Source organism: Ascaphus truei, chromosome 14 (assembly GCF_040206685.1).
Source record: "Ascaphus truei isolate aAscTru1 chromosome 14, aAscTru1.hap1, whole genome shotgun sequence".
In the NCBI taxonomy this organism is placed as follows: domain Eukaryota; kingdom Metazoa; phylum Chordata; class Amphibia; order Anura; family Ascaphidae; genus Ascaphus; species Ascaphus truei.
In genome coordinates this window covers 17,706,820-17,728,570 of record NC_134496.1, presented here as the reverse complement: position 1 = coordinate 17,728,570, position 21,751 = coordinate 17,706,820, and the positions used below count along the sequence as shown (strand labels likewise).

The following is a 21,751-nucleotide window of genomic DNA, read 5'->3' as shown; positions in this document are numbered from 1 at the left end:
GTCAGCCGCTATACTACCTTCTCTTCGTATCACATACAGAAACAAGACGTCTCTCCTGGTGTGCGTCATACGTCTGACGTCACCATACCCCGACGTACGTTTCACGTGCTTGGCACGCTTCTTCAGGGGGAGGAGTCACACACCAGAGTAGTGGATGCCGCATTTTAAGGTCTGATGCCTGGGAGGAGCCGTGATATCGGCCAATAGTAAGTAAATAACTGGCCAAGCCTCTCAATAGGCAGGGATAACCACGATGGATCGGACAATTATATACAGGGAGTTTATTTGTGTCAATGTGACTGATGGGTTTGAGCAGACATATCGTACTGTGGGATAAAGGGTATCATATCCTATCAGCTAGATATTTATAATGTGTAAATAGAGACTCTTGGTGTGTATCAGACTGACCATCTACACATAGCAAATCTATTACAAATGTATAATACATAAACCAGAACCACTTCTGAGCTACGTCCACAGATGGAAGAGGACACTTGATTCAAACATATGAACCCAACTTATGGTCCTAGTTACTATACATATTTTCCTTTCATACTATGTACATATCAGTATATGGTGACTCAGAGTGCAATTTTTAGGGCTTATAGTGACCCCTGGTGGCCACTTGTTCAAGTGTTATTTAGGGTCAAAGCAGCCATTTTGTTTAACTATTTTTAGTCCGCCGTCTTGTCTTTGTGAGTTTTAATGTCATCTTTCTATGTGAAGAAATCTGTATGAAGCAGAGAATGGAATGTTTTCGCTCCTAGCTGACTTTATTGATCTTTCCTCATCCAATCAGCTTCCAAATGAAGGTGTAAACAGGCCAGAAATTATGAGAAGCCTGTAAGATAAGCTCAGTTTCTCACACAATGTGCCAAGTGGCAGAGCTGACATCACATTTTACCCCATAATGATTTTTAGCTTACATACAGTTTTAGTATTGTTATGTATTACAAAATGAGGTAATATTTAGTGACGTGCAAGCCCCCCATAAAGGGGTGGAGCTTTAGGTTTTAGGGTATAAATATATGGCATACCGTGTTATCTGGGGGAGCGCTTTTTGTTTTGAAACTGTCTCCACTGTGTGCACTCTGAATAAACTCATTTGATAACTGAATCTTTGTTGTAACATTTTTACAGCATTTACAACACGTACAGATAAACGGATACACACCCTGACCTTTATTAACCCGCTGATACACACACGGACACACTGATATACACAGTGATACACACAGACACACTGTGATACACACACACACATACACTGTGATACACACCCTGACCTTTATTAACCCGCTGATACACACACGGACACACTGATATACACAGTGATACACACAGACACACTGTGATACACACAGACACAGCCACACTGATACACGCGCAGACACACTGATACATGTGCAAATACACTGACACGCACAGGCAGAATGATTTACACATGTTTATATACTGTTATATACCTGTGCCATTCTCTGTATCTAGCCGCTATGCTGACGCACAGGGTGGATATAAATGACCTCACGAGATGCTGTCATTGTCATACCTGCCATTGAAGTCGCTGTTTTGGGGGAACCCAGGTCCGATCCTATAGGTACATTCCAGAGAACCCTGCCAGGAATCCGGGGCGTCAGCACCTCCCAGCTCACTGAGAGAGGAGCAAAGGAACGGAGAGACAGGGACGTGTGTAATGGGTTAAAGGGTCAGTCCCACGTAGGAGCAAAGTGACCTAATGACAGGGACGTGTGTAATGGGTTAAAGGGTCAGTCCCACGTAGGAGCAAAGTGACCTAATGACAGGGATGTGTTTAATGGGTTAAAGGGTCAGTCCCACGTAGGAGCAAAGTGACCTAATGACAGGGATGTGTTTAATGGGTTAAAGGGTCAGTCCCACGTAGGAGCCAAGTGACCTAATGACAGGGACGTGTTTAATGGGTTAAAGGGTCAGTCCCACGTAGGGGCAAAGTGACCTAATGACAGGGACGTGTTTAATGGGTTAAAGGGTCAGTCCCACGTAGGAGCAAAGTGACCTAATGACAGGGATGTGTTTAATGGGTTAAAGGGTTAGTCACACCTAGGAGCAAAGTGACCTAATGACAGGGACGTGTTTAATGGGTTAAAGGGTCAGTCCCACGTAGGAGCAAAGTGACCTAATGACAGGGACGTGTTTAATGGGTTAAAGGGTCAGTCCCACGTAGGAGCAAAGTGACCTAATGACAGGGATGTGTTTAATGGGTTAAAGGGTTAGTCACCCCTAGGAGCAAAGTGACCTAATGACAGGGACGTGTTTAATGGGTTAAAGGGTCAGTCCCACGTAGGGGCAAAGTGACCTAATGACAGGGACGTGTTTAATGGGTTAAAGCAGGGGTTCGCAAACTTTTCCCCATGCGCACCCCTGTCTGGTCTTCTCGGCGCCTCGCACCCCTAATCCCCCCTGCTCAACCCCGGCGTCAAATGACGCGTGGGGTCATGTGATGGCACGTCGCCAGGGTAACGTTACATCACGTGACCCCGCAAGGTCATTTGACGTCGGGTTACCAGGATGACGCGTCGCGGGAAGGTAAGTGTATTATAGAGGCTTCGCGCGGTCTTCCGGCATTTAATTTAAAGGCCTGGGGGAGAGCGCGGGACCTCTATATCTGCCGCCCCCCCCAGAAAATCTAGTGCCCCCCAGTTTGGGAACCGCTGGGTTAAAGGGTCAGTCTCACTTAGGCGCAAAATGACCTAATGACACGGACGTGTTTGATGGGTTAAAGGGTCAGTCCCACGTAGGAGCAAAGTGACCTAATGACACGGACGTGTTTAATGGGTTAAAGGGTCAGTCCCACGTAGGAGCAAAGTGACATAATGACAGGCGCGTGTTTAATGGGTTAAAGGGTCAGTCCCACGTAGGAGCAAAGTGACCTAATGACAGGGGCGTGTTTAATGGGTTAAAGGGTCAGTCCCACGTAGGAGCAAAGTGACATAATGACAGGCGCGTGTTTAATGGGTTAAAGGGTCAGTCCCACGTAGGAGCAAAGTGACCTAATGACAGGGGCGTGTTTAATGGGTTAAAGGGTCCGTCCCACATAGGAGCAAAGTGACCTAATGACAGGGACGTGTTTAATGGGTTAAAGGGTCAGTCCCACGTAGGGGCAAAGTGACCTAATGACAGCGACGTGTTTAATGGGTTAAAGGGTCAGTCCCATGTAGGAATAAAGTGACCTAATGACAGGGACGTGTTTAATGGGTTACAGGTCTTAAAAGTATGTGTCTCACCATATTAGGGTCTTGGCGTCCTCAAATCCAATTGGTTGTGTGGGGATTGGAGGAAGCCCTGTAATCTGGGACTCATTGATTCTATAGGTGAAATCTGCAATTGAATATTTTAGAATGAGAGGGGGGGAGGAGAGGAGGGGGTGAAGGAGGTGAACGGAGGGAGAGAAGGAGAGAGGGGTGAGGGATAGATAGAAAAGGTAATGAAGGGAAGCAAAGGATGCACTGCAACGACTTCAGGATTGCACGCAGAGGAACCTTCATTCGGCTTTGGCGCCCCGGATTCCAGCATACCCCCAGGGCAGGTAATGGGCATTAGCCCTTATCTTATTACCTGTTATATCTATGGGGATGCTTATGCCATTAAGGTGGGATGTGCATTATTGACCATATTTGCGGTAGTCCTGCAGACTGACCGCTAGGTCTTTATTTTTGCCTCCCCGTATAGGATGAAGCTATATATATGAGCCTAAGGACTAAATACATTGTTCCTTTTTCTGGATTATCTTTCTCAATTACAAAGATGTATGTGTGCACACACGGTATTTGAGCATCGCTCTACCCACCATTTTCCTAGATAGAAAAGGTGAAGGGTAAAAGGTGGGACAGAGGGGGACATAAAGGGGAATAGAGGAGAGAGAAAGAAATGGGGGTGAGAAAAAGAGGGAAGGTGGAAATAAAGGAGGGGAGAGAGAGAAAGGGGGAAGGAAGAGAAAAGGAGATAAAAAAGACGGGGGGAGGCAGGCCATTACTTTTAGCCGGATAATACGGAGTGAGCAAGTCTCCGAAGTCCTCAGAGTATCCGCCTCGTTCTACCCCTGAGGGGGGCAGATACCACGAGTAGGGGTATGTCTGGTTGGGCTGTGCATTCCCATCATTGATATCTTTGGGGTCTGTATACACGATTATACCGGCCACCCCAAAACGTGCCGCGTTAATCGCCTGAAAGATGCACACACAAGTTTTAGTTACCAGCTCACAGGGGACTAGTTATAGTTACCAGCTCACAGGGGACTAGTTATAGTTACCAGCACACAGGGGACTAGGTAGAGTTACCATCACACAGGGGACTAGGTAGAGTTACCATCACACAGGGGACTAGGTATATAGTTACCAGCAAACAGGGTACTGAGTATAGTTATCAGCACAAAGGGGACAAGGTATAGATAAACAGCACACTGGGGACTAGGGATAGTTACCAGCACACAGGGGACTAGGTATAGTTACCAGCACACATGGGACTAGTTATAGTTTCCGGCACACAGGGAACTAGAGATAGTTACCAGCATACAGGGGACTAGGTATAGTTACAGACACACAGGGGACTATGTAAGGTTACCAGCAGACAGGGGACTAGGGATAGTTACCAGCAGACAGGGTACTGGGTATAGTTACCAGCACACAAGGGACACGGTATAGTTAAACAGCACACAGGGGACTAGGGATAGTTACCAGCACACAGGGAACTAGGTATTGTTACCAACACACAGAGGACTAGTTACAGTTACAATTACACAGGGAAACAAATTAAAATTACCAGTATACTGCGGACTAGTTATAGTCACAATCACACATAGGAACTAGTTACAGTTTCTAGCATACAGAGGACTAGTTAGTTTTAACCAGCACACAGGGGACTAGTTAGATGCATGTGTTATACTCAATCCTGATATAGAGACGCACCTTAGCAGACCTGCCCGCTCCTCCATAGCGCACGATAGCGATGGTACCAGTCAGATTTACCAATTCATCCACCAGGTATTGGAAATCACTCAGCTTACCTTGATTGGCATAAACCAACTTTCCCTGATATAAGAAGAGGGGGGGGGGGGGGGGTGAGCATGAGAGAGAGAGAGAGAGGGGGGAGAGAGAGGGGGGGAAAGAGAGGGGGGGGGGAGAGAGAGGGTGGGTGATGAGCATGAGAGAGAGAGAGTTGAGGAGAGAGGGGGGGGTGATGAGCATGAGAGAGAGGGGTGGGGGAGAGAGAGAGGGGTGGGGGAGAGATAGAGGGGGGTGATGAGCATGAGAGAGAGAGAGGGGTGGGGGAGAGATAGAGGGGAGTGATGAGCATGAGAGAGAGAGGGGGGGGGAGAGAGAGGGGGGGTGATGAGCATGAGAGAGAGAGAGAGAGGGGGGGGGGAGAGAGGGGGGGGATGAGCATGAGAGAGGGGGGGGAGAGAGAGGGGGGTTAACCATTACCAGACACATCCATTAAGCTATGAAAGCCTGGAGGTTCCGGGCTATGCATCCGTGTAACAGCCCTGGAGGTTTCAGTGTTTGTATCCTTGTGCCAGCCCTAGAGGTACCAGGCTCTGTATCCCTGTACCCAGCCCTAGAGGTACCAGGCTCTGTATCCCTGTGCCCAGCCCTAGAGGTACCAGGCTCTGTATCCTTGTGCCAGCCCTAGAGGTCAGGCTCTATATCCCTGTGCCCAGCCCTAGAGGTCAGGCTCTGTATCCCTGTGCAAGCCCTAGAGGTGCCAGGCTCTGTATCCCTGTGTCAGCCCTAGAGGTACCAGGCTCTGTATCCCTGTACCCAGCCCTAGAGGTACCAGGCTCTGTATCCCTGTGCCCAGCCCTAGAGGTACCAGGCTCTGTATCCTTGTGCCAGCCCTAGAGGTCAGGCTCTATATTCCTGTGCCCAGCCCTAGAGGTCAGGCTCTGTATCCCTGTGCAAGCCCTAGAGGTGCCAGGCTCTGTATCCCTGTGTCCAGCCCTAGAGGTGCCCCATAAACTTAGTCAGACCAGAAGAGTATTATGTGTAACTGCTCAGCCTTAATACTTCACAATAGATACAGTAAAGAGATAGTAATGAGGTGCATATAGGAAAATATATATCATAGATACAAAACAAACCCTGAAGGGTCAAAAAAGGCCCCTAATTGACTGCACTCTCTAGGAATGGGGGTAAGACTATATTTGTCATGGGGTATCAATATCCCCTATAAGGCCATCACAAATGAGGGACACCCCGAAGGCGGATACTGCTGAGTCACAGTTGAAAAATGAAAAATAAAAAGTATTTATTACATCAATAGAACACAATAGTGACTATCTCTATACAATGACTATCTCTATACAGTGACTATCTCTATACAATGACTATCTATATACAATGACTATCTCTATACAATGACTATCTCTATACAATGACTATCTATATACAGTGACTATCTCTATACAGTGACAATGTTGTACAATCCCCACTGGTGAGGCAGCGTGCCGACTCAGAAGTTGAGCGTAACTCTTGTATCAAATGTTCTTAAAATGACACCACAATAGTCCTATGCCCTTCTCACCGTATGACTAGGGACGCAGTCATATTGCATGCAACCCCAACAGGCGGGGAATATATGCGCCCAATTCTAAGTATATTGGGCGCCCCTGGATATATGTATATCTCAATATATGTAGGTGAGATGAAAACCTTGTCATAAAGGCTGGACCAAAATATATCTATCACGCGCATATAAAGGTGAATAGGGTCTCAATATAATGGTGTTCCTAAGCTATATCTCAGATAGGTATCTGATAGCATAACGTGTTATATCGTTAGCCATTAACATGAGATGGACCGGAGCCCTCTCAGGGATATATACATTATTCTTTGGCAATCCCAAGTAAAGTGGCCTTGCCACGAAATCAAATGTACACATAACGGGGGCAGATGTTCTCAGTTTAGTACAGACCACACAGCGCATCCTAGATCAGGGGTGCGCTAAGTTTCGGAGCTGGTGCCCCCCCCCCCCACCTTTCCTGTGACCCGGCGTAGCGGGTCATGTGACTTGACGTCACGTGACCTCGCAGCGTCATTTGCCGTGCGTTACCATGGCGACACGCACGTCGCATGAAAATGACGCCGCGTTGCCATGGCGACGCGTCCAGAAGCCTACGGAATCCCGGTAAGTTGAGGTTGCAGAGGCGGAGAGCGCGGGGGACTCTGCAACCGCTGCGCCCCCCAGTGTGCGCACCCCTGTAAAAGGTTTGCCCTTTAAAAATACACATATATGTAGGGTTGCCAGGCGGCTTATCCAAAAATACTGGACACAATGGTGAAAGGTGCGACGCGCTCGAGAGACACACACATACACACACATACACACACATACACACACACACACCCCTCTCACCTCTCTCCGCGCCCAGCTGTTTCCTCTCCTTGGCCTCACCCCCAGGCTCATCACACCTCCTCCTGATAGGCTGCATTACCCAGCAGCAGCAGCCAATCAGGATGGAGGAAGCTGCCCAGCCCCCTAGCAGTAGTCTTGCTCGGGGAAATCCCGCGGCCCCCCAAGCCGGTCAGAGAGGAAATACCGGACACATACACGTCCAGTATTACCTCTAAGTTTTTACTGGACAGAGTGTCCGAATACAGGACTGTCCGGTTCAATACTGGACACCTGGCAACCCTACGATATATATGTATACAGTCCCATAGGCGTCATATCTGTCTCCTCCATAAATCAAAATCTATAGAGTAACAGGGAATATCATGCACTCATATAGTCAGAACTAATATTCAGTTGTGAGTGATAGGTAGAAAAGACAGAGATACGCCGTTTGGATCCTGGCGCTCGAGGTCGCGCGACCTCACCGAGGAACGTCACAGCATCCACCTTCAGGGTATCCCTCATTTGCGATGGCCTTGTAGGGGATATTGATACCCCATGAAAAATATTATCTTACCCCCATTCCTTAGAGAGTGCAGTCAATTAGGGGCCTTGTTTTAACCTTTGGGGTACATGTTGTATCTACAAGCCCTAGAGGTTCCAGGATCTGTATCCCTGTTCCTCCACTTAAACCTGGTCCCATGGCCACTTCCATCCTGCTATATACCTGGGGGTTCCCGGGTGGTGCGTATGCAGCGTATGGTTTAACTATTTCTGGGTCTTCTTGGTCCGTAGTCTCATTGTTCTCTGTGAGACGGGATGTAAATTTCAGGTGACCCTCGGGTGTCACTGCGAAGGAGAAAGAGATGACACAGTGACAAAGACAGAAGGGAGCTATGAGTCTGTCCCTCCTCCCGCAGGGTGACACAGTGACACAGACAGAAGGGAGCTATGAGTCTGTCCCTCCCCCACCCCCCGCAGGGTGACACAGTGACACAGACAGAAGGGAGCTATGAGTCTGTCCCTCCCCCCGCAGGGTGACACAGACAGAAGGGAGCTATGAGTCTGTCCCTCGTCCCGCAGGGTGACACAGTGACACAGACAGACTTACACACTTTGACATTGTTTGGATTCTTGTCGTCGGGGAAGGACAGATAAACGTTATATCGTTCCTCCTTAGCGTCATCAAGACCGAATTTAGGGTCCTTCCAACGTAAGAGGATCAGACTCACTAACGCCTCGTCTCCTGAAGTTGTGGCCATGTGAGGCTTCCTGGTGAGTTCCCTATAGAGGGAGAGAGAGGAAGACAGTGAGACAGGGAGACAGAGACAGGGAGACAGAGAGACAGAGACAGGGAGACAGAGACAGGGAGACAGAGACAGTGAGACAGTGAGACAGGGAGACAGTGAGACAGGGAGACAGAGACAGGGAGACAGTGACAGGGAGACAGAGACAGGGAGACAGAGACAGCGAGACAGAGGCAGGGAGACAGAGGCAGGGAGACAGTGAGACAGGGAGACAGGGAGACAGGGAGACAGTGAGACAGTGAGACAGGGAGAGGGAGACAGAGACAGTGAGACAGGGAGACAGAGACAGGGAGACAGAGACAGGGAGACAGTGACAGGGAGACAGAGACAGGGAGACAGAGGCAGGGAGACAGAGGCAGGGAGATAGGGAGACAGTGAGACAGGGAGAGGGAGACAGAGAGACAGAGACAGAAACAGGAAGACAGGGAGACAGAGACGGAGAGACAAAGACAGAGAGACAGGGAGACAGAAACAGGAAGACAGAGAGACAGAGAGTCAGGGAGACAGAGAGTCAGGGAGACAGAGAGTCAGGGAGACAGAGACGGGGAGACAGAGACAGGGAGACAGAGACAGGGAGACAGAGACAGGGAGACAGAGAGACAGGGAGACAGAAACGGGGAGACAGAGACAGAGACAGGGAGACAGAGAGACAGGGAGACAGAGAGACAGAGAGACAGGGAAACAGAGATGGGGAGACAGAGACGTGGAGACAGAAACGGGGAGACAGAAACGGGGAGACAGAGAGTCAGGGAGACAGAGACAGAGAGACAGAGAGACAGGGAGACAGAGAGACAGAGAGACAGGGAGACAGGGAGACAGAGAGACAGGGAGACAGAGACAGAGACAGGGAGACAGAGAGACAGGGAGACAGGGAGACAGAGAGACAGAGAGACAGAGAGACAGAGAGACAGAGAGACAGGGAAACAGAGATGGGGAGACAGAGACGGGGAGACAAAGGCAGCGAGACAGAGAGTGTCAGGATCGGGCTTAGGCCCCGCCCCATGACGCATCTCGAGACATCACGAGTGACACGCGTCAGCTGCAACCTGTGCGCAGGCGTCGCGCTGCCAGGAAGGAAAACACCACAGGGACCATCTCCAGGCTCCGCCTCCGTGAGGACACGGCCAACCTACCGCACACGCTAGCTACGCACAGACGCCGCGCGGACACAGGCAAACAAGGGGTTAATTCCCTCAATTATTCCTCAGCTGCTGTGCACCCTGCCCCTGCCTATCAGTGGACAGCCTATGTCTGATTGCTCATTACCCTGCAGCTGTGGGCTGTCCAGCATTTGTTACCTTGCACCTGTGTGCTGCCTTTCCATTGGCTGCCTGCCCTTTAAATGCTCAGCCAGTCCTCCTACAAACTGGCTGAGCATAAACTCTGTTCTTGTGACTTGTGCTTACCTCTAGCTTCTTGCAGTCCTGCCTTTGCCTTGTCTTGCTCCCTGTATTTTGACCTCAGCTTGCACCCAGATTCCTGTCTTTTCGGACCCCTGGACCACGGCTACGGACACAACTATTCTACCTTCTATACCCCTGGACCCCGGCACCGCACAACAACAATCCGATCTCTCCACTCCTAGCCCACGGCAAGTACCTCGACCAATCTGACTTCTCCTACCCTGACCCAGCTACACGACTACCACTCTGCACTCCGGACGTGGCTGCTCGGTTGTAGGTCGGTGGCTACCAACATCCCCACCTCAGCCTCGCGGTCCCGCCTTGTTTGTGGTGAGCACTCGTCACAGAGAGACGGGGAGACAGAGGCGGAGAGACGGAGACAGAGGCGGAGAGACGGAGGCGGGGAGACGGAGGCGGAGAGACGGAGGCGGAGAGACGGAGGCGGGGAGACGGAGGCGGGGAGAAAGAGGCGGGGAGACGGAGGCGGAGAGACGGAGGCGGGGAGACGGAGAGGCAGGGAGACGGAGGCGGGGAGGCGGAGACGGGGAGACGGAGGCGGGGAGACGGAGGCGGGGAGACAGAGAGGCAGGGAGACGGAGGCGGAGAGACGGAGGCGGAGAGACGGAGGCGGGGAGACGGAGGCGGAGAGACGGAGGCAAAGAGACGGAGACGGAGAGACAGAGGCGGAGAGACGGAGGCGGAGAGACGGAGGCGGGGAGACGGAGGCGGAGAGACGGAGGCAAAGAGACGGAGACGGAGAGACAGAGGCGGAGAGACGGAGGCGGAGAGACGAAGGCGGAGAGACGGAGGCGGAGAGACGGAGACGGGGAGACGGAGGCGGGGAGACGGAGGCGGGGAGACGGAGGCGGAGAGACGGAGGCGGGGAGACGGAGGCGGGGAGACGGAGGCGGAGAGACGGAGGCGGAGAGACGGAGGCGGAGAGACGGAGGCGGGGAGACGGAGGCGGGGAGACGGAGGCAGAGAGACAGAGGCGGGGGGAGACAGAGGCGGGGGGAGACAGAGGCAGAGAGACAGAGGCGGGGGGAGACAGAGGCAGAGAGACAAAGGCGGGGAGACAGAGGCGGGGAGACGGAGGCGGGGAGACAGAGGCGGGGGGAGACAGAGGCAGAGAGACAGAGGCGGGGGGACAGAGAGGCAGGGAGACAGGGAGACAGAGGCGGAGGGACAGAGGCGGGGAGACAGAGAGGCAGGGAGACAGGGAGACAGAGGCGGGGAGACAGAGAGGCAGGGAGACAGGGAGACAGAGGCGGGGAGACAGAGAGGCAGGGAGACAGGGAGACAGAGGCGGAGAGGCAGAGGCGGGGAGACAGAGAGGCAGGGAGACAGGGAGACAGAGGCGGAGGGACAGAGGCGGGGAGACAGAGAGGCAGGGAGACAGGGAGACAGAGGCGGAGAGGCAGAGGCGGGGAGACAGAGAGGCAGGGAGACAGGGAGACAGAGGCGGAGGGACAGAGGCGGGGAGACAGAGAGGCAGGGAGACAGGGAGACAGAGGCGGGGAGACAGAGAGGCAGGGAGACAGGGAGACAGAGGCGGGGAGACAGAGAGGCAGGGAGACAGGGAGACAGAGGCGGGGAGACAGAGAGGCAGGGAGACAGGGAGACAGAGGCGGGGAGACAGAGAGGCAGGGAGACAGGGAGACAGAGGCGGAGAGGCAGAGGCGGGGAGACAGAGAGGCAGGGAGACAGGGAGACAGAGGCGGGGAGACAGAGAGGCAGGGAGACAGGGAGACAGAGGCGGGGAGACAGAGGCGGGGAGACAGAGGCGGGGAGACAGAGGCGGAGAGACTGACACCACGCTTATAGTCCCGCCGACGCGACATCGCGTCAAAACAAATGTATTGAATCCATCGCGTGCACTTATAGGAGTGGCACAACGGCTTGGTCGTGATCGCTGGAATCAATTCAATTTGATTTTTTCAGTGACCGTAGCGTGACATCAGCGTCGCCGGGACTATAAGCGCGGCAGAGACAGTAAGACGGAGAGAGAGAGAGACGGAGAGACAGAGAGAGAGACGACGGAGAGACTAGGGTTAGAGACGAAGTAACGGGGAGACGGGGAGAGAGAAGAAGAGATGGGGAGACTGGGAGACAGAGAGATGGACAAATGACGGGTAGCTGGAAAGATGAAGAGAGGGAGGCAGGGAGAAGGAGAGATAGACGAGGGAAAGAGGGGGAGACGGAAAGAGAGACCATAAGATGGAGAGAGGGTGGGATGGGGAAGAGACGGGGAGACAGAAAGAGAGAGACGGAGAGAGATGGGGGATGGGGAAGAGACCGAGAGAAAAAGGCTGCGCTTATAGTGCTGGCGTCGTGATGTTGCGTCAAAACAAGTGTATTGAATCCGTTTCGTGCGCCTATAGTAGGAGCGACGTGATGGTGCGATGGAGCAACGGCTTGGTCGCGATCGCTGGAAGTCAATGAAAATTTCAGAGACCGCAGCGTGACGTCAGCAGCCACGTGAGCGGTTCAGCCAATGAGGGCGGCCACGCCCCACACGCCCCCATGACCCCCGGTCAACATCTCTTGTCTCTAACACTATAAGTGAACTACAACGGCGACAGGTGACGCTGTCACGTCACCGTAGCAAGGACTATAAGTGCGGAGATAGGGTGATTGGGGAGACGGAGAGACAGAGAGAGGGGGAGACGAAGAGGGGAAGAGACAGACAGATGGCGGGTAGATGGAAAGACAGAGAGAGGGTGGCGGGGAGACGATTGGAGAGGGGGAGATGGAAAGAAAGAGACAGAGATGGAGAGAGTGGGGAGACGAAGAGACGGACAGAGAGAGGGAGACGGAAAGACAGGAGATGGAGAGATGACAGGAGATGGAAAGACAGAGAGGGGGCGGGCAAAGAGATGGGCAGAGAGAGGGAGACAGGGGAGAGACAGGGAGATGGAGAGAGACAGAGAGAGACGGGGAGACGACGGGAGATGGAGAGAAGGAGATGGGGGACTAGGAGACAGAGACAGGGTGAGACAGGAAGATGGGGGAGAGACAGAAAGAGACGAGGAGATAGAGAAATGGGGAGATGGTAAGGCCGCGTCCATAGAAGGACAAGCAGCGCTGTGCCGTGTGGACGCTCCGTGCTGAGCCCCGGCATCCTCAATGAGGATGCCTTGAGAGGGGGCTCACGCGAGCGTACGCAGGCGTGCGGAGGAGTTGGATTTTTCAGCCGACAGCCAAGCTGTTTTTCAGCGCGCTATCAGCTGAAAACATCCAATCAGCGCGAAGCAGCGTCACGGCGCCGTGACGTTGACGTCGGTGCGTCGCGGGCGATTGGCCCAGCGACGTCACTGCCCCGCCTCCCTCAGCCTCCCCCTGCCTCCCGATCGCGCCCGCTGGCTCGTGCCTCAGCGTCAGCGCTGTTCAGCACTGCTCCCCCCCTCTATGGACGCAGCCTGCGAGAGACAGGGAGATGGGGAGAGATGGGGAGACGTGAGACTGCGGGGAGACAGGGAGATAGAGACAAAGAGACGGTTAGATGGAAAGATGGAGAGAGGGGGGGAAGGAGAAGGAGAGAAAGAGACGGGAGAGAGGGGGAGATGGGGGAGAGAGTGGGAGACGAGGAGATGGAAAGAGAGAGACGGGAGATGGAAAGACGGAGAGAGGGGGGATGGGGGGAGACGGGGAGATGGAAAGAGAGAGACGTAAAAACGGAGAAAGGGGGATGGGGAGACGGTGGAGAGACGAAGAGTCGGAGAGAAGATACGGGGAGATGGAGGGACAGAGTTGGGGAAGAGAGGGGGAGACGAAGAGATAGGGAGACGGAAAGAGAGAGACGAGGGAGACGGAGAGATGGGGAGATGGAGAGACAGAAAGAGTGGGAGATGAAGAGACGGACAGAGAAAGGAAGACCGAGAGATGGGAGATGGAGAGACGACAGGGAGATGGAAAGACGTAGAGAGGGGGGGGGGGGCGGAGAGGTGGACAGAGAGAAGGAGCTGGGGGGGAGACAGGGGAGACAGAGAGATGGGGGGGAAGACAGGGAGATGGGGAGATGACAGGGAGACAGAGAGAGATGGTGGACAAGGAGACAGAGAGAGGAAGGGAGACGGAGAGAGACAGAGAGATGGGGAGACCGAGGTAAGGGGGTTAATGAATTTATTTCCCACGGTGCACTTGCCTCCATAAGGATAATGTTTCCCTCTACAGTACATTGGTTATAATTTGACTCCAACTAATTGGGGGTCAATCTTGGTTATTGTTGACATCAGCATCCGAAAATTTCTCACCACTTAATATACACTCTGAAAACCATTTCTTTGTCTAGAATCCCCAATCTGTCTGTGTCACTGTGTCACCCTGGGGGGGGGGGGGAGAGGGGGACACAGACTCATAGCTCCCTTCTGTCTGTGTCACTGTGTCACCCTGCAGGGGGAGGGACAGGCTCATAGCTCCCTTCTCTGTGTCACTGTCACCCTGCGGGGGGAGGGACAGACTCATAGCTCCCTTCTGTCTGTGTCACCCTGCAGGGAGAGGGACAGACTCATAGATCCCTTTTGTCTGTGTCACCCTGTGGGGGGGGGGGGGACAGACTCATAGCTCCCTTCTGTCTGTGTCACTGTGTCACCCTGCGGAGCGAGGGACAGACACATAGCTCCCTTCTGTCTGTGTCACTGTGTCACCCTGCGGGGGGAGGGACAGACTTATAGCTCCCTTCTGTCTGTGTCACCCTGCAGGGGGAGGGACAGGCTCATAGCTCCCTTCTGTCTGTGTCACTGTGTCACCCTGCAGGGCGAGGGACAGACACATAGCTCCCTTCTGTCTGTGTCACTGTGTCACCCTGCGGGGGGAGGGACAGACTTATAGCTCCCTTCTGTCTGTGTCACCCTGCAGGGGGAGGGACAGGCTCATAGCTCCCTTCTCTGTGTCACTGTCACCCTGCGGGGGGAGGGACAGGCTCATAGCTCCCTTCTGTCTGTATCACCCTGCAGGGGGAGGGACAGGCTCATAGCTCCCTTCTGTCTGTGTCACCCTGCAGGGAGAGGGACAGACTCATAGCTCCCTTCTGTCTGTGTCACCCTGCGGGGGGGGGGGGGGGCAGACTCATAGCTCCCTTCTGTCTGTGTCACTGTGTCACTCTGCGGGGCGAGGGACAGACTCATAGCTCCCTTCTGTCTGTGTCACTGTGTCACCCTGCGGGGGGGAGGGACAGACACATAGCTACCTTCTGTCTGTGTCACTGTGTCACCCTGCGGGGGGAGGGACAGACTCATAGCTCCCTTCTGTCTGTGTCACTGTGTCACCCTTCGGGGGGAGGGACAGACCCATAGCTCCCTTCTGTCTGTGTCACTGTGTCACCCTGCGGGGGGAGGGACAGGCTCATAGCTCCCTTCTGTCTGTGTCACTGTGTCACCCTGCGGGGGGAGGGACAGACACATAGCTCCCTTCTGTCTGTGTCACTGTGTCTCCTCTCACTCTCACCTCAAATTCTCTTCAATTTTCTTATTGTCCACCTCCTTCATGAACTCCTGGATGAAACCTTCGTCAACATCTTTGGAAGTTTCCCTCACCCATGCCGGCTCGGATGTTTTGGAGATGCCAAAGTGGCCTATGATCAAGCCTATGGCCAGTATCACCACTCCTCCAAACACGGCTCCCACTACCTTCCACCAGTTCATCCTTTCCGGAACGCTCTGAGGACACGGGAGAGAACGTCCCTCGATCTGTACTCTGTCTATATACCCGTCCTATCCCGAGAAAAGACCTTGGGCATAGATCTTTTTCCAGATGTGTGAGGTCTTCAGACACTCAACAGATGATGCCCCAGGTTAATTCTGAAACTCCAAACTCCTCTTGTCTCTCTGATCTCTCGCCCTCTCTCTGCTTTCTGTCTGTCCTCTCTCTCTTTCTCTCTGCTCCCCCTCTCTCTGCTCTCTTCTCTCTCCTCCCTGTCTGCCTTCTCTCTCTCTGCTCTCTTGCTGCTCTCTCTATGCTCTCCCTCTCTGCTCTCTCTCTCTCCCTCTACCTCTCTCTCTGCTCTGTCTCTGCTCCTTGTTGCTCTGAGTGATGCCCTTTACCCCATGGGGCAGGCGGTGAAATAACCTGCAGGCGTCACATTTATTGGGGGGAGCAATTAATGTTTATCCAAGAGATTGAACCCGGAAAGAGGCCGAGGAGGTAATTAAGTGTGAAATCTATATGGGATCGCCTAGTGATAATGAGTGTCTCTATACACTGATAATGAACACGCTGCTCCGTATAATTATGCCGAGTATCTCCATACACTGATAATGAACACTCTGCGCTGTATAATGATTGTGACGGTCGGGGTAGATTTAGCTGCTTGTAAATAAAGGTTACGCCGCCATTACCCCTACCTGTCCATGATACGATGTCGTTATTTATGCATGTACAGTTTATTGTAGCCATCCTATATATGTTCCTCTGAAAGTATGTGAGACAGTGATGTACGGCTCGGTGCAAGAGTGGGGACCGGTACGGGTTAACTCTCTCTTGCACACGGAGTGCTAATCACATCAGAGTTTGGTATTGTAGGCCTGCACACCGTGATGGGATTAGGCCCATTGTTGAGGACCATGGGAGAGGTCGAACACCTGCTGAGGGGACTTGTTCTTCAGGAAAGCTGTATGCCCTGGGGCTCTGTCTGTATGGTTTGCCTGTATCAGCATTGTCGTGGCCCACCTTCAACTCCAGTAATCTCATCAACTGGGTCTCGGGCCGTGTGCAGGGGCCAGGTCCAGGATTATTGTTCCTACCCAGACTGGCTGGCATCTCCCTGATTGGGACAGGGGTATAAATATGTAAGGATCCATGTGGTCGGGGTCGCACACCTCGCAGGGCAAGCCTACCACAACCCGCGATCAAGTGCCTCGCCGAGCCCTGGCTCCCTGGCACGTCCCACGGCGTCGCAGATCTCGCCCGGCGGTCTTGCCCCACGTGCGGGCGCTGCGCAGCTGGAGAAACTGGCGCCACTGGTTCCCACCTCTGGTCTCTGCCCTGTGATGATTCGGGGGCGCGCTGTGCGCATGGACGGCGCGTGGGAGGCGTGCACACGCATGTAAACAGAACCTGTCTTCTCTGCATCACACCACGGCCGCTGCAGACTCCTCCCCCACCTATCACAGAACTACTTACTGCTGAGACCTCCTCCCTGCCGGCTTCCTATTGGCTCCTGGTGATATATATGCTCAGTCAGCCCCTTGGCAAGATGGCTGACCATGAGACTTCATTCCGTGCGAAGTGCTTACTGCAATCCCTGCCTCCTTGTCATGTACCTTGCATCCTATTTCCTGTGTTTCTCCACGCCTGACCTTGGCTAGCATCTGGACTTCTTACTTCTCCGCTCCTGACCCCGGCATTACCTACGATGATCCGCACCTCTCCAACACCGACCACGGCAAGAACCTACGACAATCCCGACTTCTCCAACCCCAACCCGGCTACCCACTACCAATCTACACTCCGGACGCGCTCTAGCGCCTGGAGGTTGGTGTCTTCACAATCCCCACCTCGGCCCATCACAAAATACTGGACTGGATATTCTTTGTGAAGGCTGTGTGCTGACAGGGGACGGGTAGAAAACCCTGTAATGGAAGAGCTGACAGGGAGTCAGCAGAAGGGAACTGAGGAGACCCAGTGCAGGGGTCTGGAGCATCCGGTTTTGCTGCGGTCTTTGTGTACAGCATTGGCAGGAGCTGTTTGGAGTGAAGCAATGGCGGGGAATTTAAAACTGCTAGCCAGCGGAGAGCAAGGCAGTGCTGCCCATACTATAGAGAACAGCCGCACATTTTGAGAATGCATATCGGGGGTAAGCTTACTTATGGACGGAAGTCCCCACACCTAGGACTTTAGATTGTTCCCCCAGTTCCCCCCAGTTGGGTGAGTTTTATGTACTGGAAGTTTTTGGAAACTTTTTCCAATAAATTCACTTTTTCCCTTTTGTCCCACTCTGCAGTTCTGTCTCGTGTACTGATCCGTGGTGTAATTGTCCTGGTCTCCCGTGACAATGATATTGAGTATCTCCATACACTGACAATGAACATGCAGCGCCGCCCTGTATAATGATCCTGAGTATCTCCATTCACTAAAAATGAACACGCTGCGCTGTATAATGATATGAAGTATATCGATACACTAATAATAAACATGCAGCGCTGTATAATGATGGTGAGTATCTATTCACTGATAATGTACACACTGCACTGTATAATTATACTGAGTATCTCTACACTGATAAGGAACACACAGCGCTGTATAATGATGCTGCCAGAGTCACTAAGTGTTGTTTGCCAATTGGATGATACCCTCAGCAGGGCGAGGAGTTCATCACCTGTTTATCGTTTATGAGATCACCCACCTTTGATCCGTACGATCATGTTTTAACTTTAGGCTGTAAAAATGGAAATAAATAGTTATTTGCACTGATAAGAGATGATAATCACAAGCTTTGTTTGTATGGGAAAAGGAGAGAGAGAGAACAGGGAGCGGGGATTATAGGGGAGAGAGTAACACAGAACAGGGACAGTTACAGGGAGCGGGGATTATAGGGGAGGGAGGGAACAGGGACAGTTACAGGGAGCGGGGATTATAGGGGAGAGAGAGAACAGGGACAGATACAGGGAGCGGGGATTATAGGGGAGAGAGAACAGGGACAGTTACAGGGAGCTGGGATTATAGGGAAGAGAGAGAACAGGGACAGTTACAGGGAGCGGGGATTATAGGGGAGAGAGGGAACAGGGACAGTTACAGGGAGCAGGGATTATAGGGGGGAGAGAGAACAGGGACAGTTACAGGGAGCGGGATTATAGGGGAGAGAGAGAACAGGGACAGTTACAGGGAGCGGGATTATAGGGGAGAGAGAGAACAGGGACAGTTAGAGGGAGCAGGGATTATAGGGGAGAGAGAGAACAGGGACAGTTACAGGGAGCGGGGCTTATAGGGGAGGGAGGGAACAGACAGTTACAGGGAGCGGGGATTATAGGGAGAGAGAGAACAGGGACAGTTACAGGGAGCAGGGATTATAGGGGAGAGAGAGAACAGGGACAGTTACAGGGAGCGGGGATTATAGGGAGAGAGAACAGGGACAGTTACAGGGAGCGGGGATTATAGGGGAGAGAGAACAGGGACAGTTACAGGGAGCGGGGATTATAGGGGAGAGAGAGAACAGGGACAGTTACAGGGAGCGGGGATTATAGGGAGAGAGAACAGGGACAGTTACAGGGAGCGGGGATTATAGGGGAGAGAGGGAACAGGGACAGTTACAGGGAGCGGGGATTATAGGGGCGAGAGAACAGGGACAGTTACAGGGAGCAGGGATTATAGGGAGAGAGAGAACAGGGACAGTTACAGGGAGCAGAGATTATAGGGAGAGAGAGAACAGGGACAGTTACAGGGAGCGGGGATTATAGGGGGGAGAGAGAACAGGGACAGTTACAGGGAGCGGGATTATAGGGGAGAGAGAGAACAGGGACAGTTACAGGGAGCGGGAATATAGGGGAGAGACAGAACAGGGACAGTTACCGGGAGCAGGGATTATAGGGGAGGGAGGGAACAGGGACAGTTACAGGGAGCGGGGATTATAGGGGAGAGAGAGAACAGGGACAGTTACAGGGAGTGGGATTATAGGGGAGAGAGAACAGGGACAGTTACAGGGAGCGGGGATTATAGGGGAGAGAGAGAACAGGGACAGTTACAGGGAGTGGGATTATAGGGGAGAGAGAATAGGGACAGTTACAGGGAGCGGGGATTATAGGGGAGAGAGAGAACAGGGACAGTTAGAGGGAGCGGGGATTATAGGGGAGGGAGGGAACAGGGACAGTTACAGGGAGCGGGGATTATAGGGAGAGAGAACATAGGACAGTAACAGGGAGCGGGATTATAGGGGAGAGAGAGAACAGGGACAGTTACAGGGAGTGGGATTATAGGGGAGAGAGAGAACAGGGACAGTTACAGGGAGCGGGATTATAGGGGAAAGAGAACAGGGACAGTTACAGGGAGCGGGATTATAGGGGAGAGAGACAACAGGGACAGTTACAGGGAGCGGGGATTATAGGGGAGAGAGGGAACAGGGACAGTTACAGGGAGCAGGGATTATAGGGGGGAGAGAGAACAGGGACAGTTACAGGGAGCGGGATTATAGGGGAGAGAGAGAACAGGGACAGTTGCAGGGAGTGGGATTAGAGGGGAGAGAGAGAACAGGGACAGTTAGAGGGAGCAGGGATTATAGGGGAGAGAGAGAACAGGGACAGTTACAGGGAGCGGGGATTATAGGGGAGGGAGGGAACAGACAGTTACAGGGAGCGGGGATTATAGGGAGAGAGAGAACAGGGACAGTTACAGGGAGCAGGGATTATAGGGGAGAGAGAGAACAGGGACAGTTACAGGGAGCGGGGATTATAGGGAGAGAGAACAGGGACAGTTACAGGGAGCAGGGATTATAGGGGAGAGAGAACAGGGACAGTTACAGGGAGCGGGGATTATAGGGGAGAGAGAGAACAGGGACAGTTACAGGGAGCAGGGATTATAGGGAGAGAGAACAGGGACAGTTACAGGGAGCGGGGATTATAGGGGAGAGAGGGAACAGGGACAGTTACAGGGAGCGGGGATTATAGGGGCGAGAGAACAGGGACAGTTACAGGGAGCGGGGATTATAGGGAGAGAGAGAACAGGGACAGTTACAGGGAGCGGAGATTATAGGGAGAGAGAGAACAGGGACAGTTACAGGGAGCGGGGATTATAGGGGGGAGAGAGAACAGGGACAGTTACAGGGAGCGGGATTATAGGGGAGAGAGAGAACAGGGACAGTTACAGGGAGCGGGAATATAGGGGAGAGACAGAACAGGGACAGTTACCGGGAGCAGGGATTATAGGGGAGGGAGGGAACAGGGACAGTTACAGGGAGCGGGGATTATAGGGGAGAGAGAGAACAGGGACAGTTACAGGGAGTGGGATTATAGGGGAGAGAGAACAGGGACAGTTACAGGGAGCGGGGATTATAGGGGAGAGAGAGAACAGGGACAGTTACAGGGAGTGGGATTATAGGGGAGAGAGAATAGGGACAGTTACAGGGAGCGGGGATTATAGGGGAGAGAGAGAACAGGGACAGTTAGAGGGAGCGGGGATTATAGGGGAGGGAGGGAACAGGGACAGTTACAGGGAGCGGGGATTATAGGGAGAGAGAACATAGGACAGTAACAGGGAGCGGGATTATAGGGGAGAGAGAGAACAGGGACAGTTACAGGGAGTGGGATTATAGGGGAGAGAGAGAACAGGGACAGTTACAGGGAGCGGGATTATAGGGGAAAGAGAACAGGGACAGTTACAGGGAGCGGGATTATAGGGGAGAGAGACAACAGGGACAGTTACAGGGAGCGGGGATTATAGGGGAGAGAGGGAACAGGGACAGTTACAGGGAGCAGGGATTATAGGGGGGAGAGAGAACAGGGACAGTTACAGGGAGCGGGATTATAGGGGAGAGAGAGAACAGGGACAGTTGCAGGGAGTGGGATTAGAGGGGAGAGAGAGAACAGGGACAGTTAGAGGGAGCAGGGATTATAGGGGAGAGAGAGAACAGGGACAGTTACAGGGAGCGGGGATTATAGGGGAGGGAGGGAACAGACAGTTACAGGGAGCGGGGATTATAGGGAGAGAGAGAACAGGGACAGTTACAGGGAGCAGGGATTATAGGGGAGA

At 52.9% G+C, this 21,751-nt stretch overlaps 1 protein-coding gene across 1 annotated transcript in view; it reads right to left on the bottom strand.

Annotated features, from left to right (window-relative positions):
* The window catches only part of NAALADL1 (N-acetylated alpha-linked acidic dipeptidase like 1), a 38,673-nt gene extending 22,568 nt beyond the window's left edge, over positions 1-16,105 (bottom strand). The window contains exons 1-7 of the mRNA XM_075569896.1: positions 15,521-16,105; positions 8,477-8,649; positions 8,093-8,214; positions 4,941-5,063; positions 4,010-4,199; positions 3,261-3,354; positions 1,550-1,651 (exon numbers count right to left, since the gene is read on the bottom strand). Coding sequence (XP_075426011.1) covers positions 1,550-1,651; positions 3,261-3,354; positions 4,010-4,199; positions 4,941-5,063; positions 8,093-8,214; positions 8,477-8,649; positions 15,521-15,717 — 1,001 coding nt within the window. The 5' untranslated portion in view covers positions 15,718-16,105. The remainder of the gene's footprint in view (positions 1-1,549; positions 1,652-3,260; positions 3,355-4,009; positions 4,200-4,940; positions 5,064-8,092; positions 8,215-8,476; positions 8,650-15,520) is intronic.
* Positions 16,106-21,751: the final 5,646 nt, after the last annotated feature.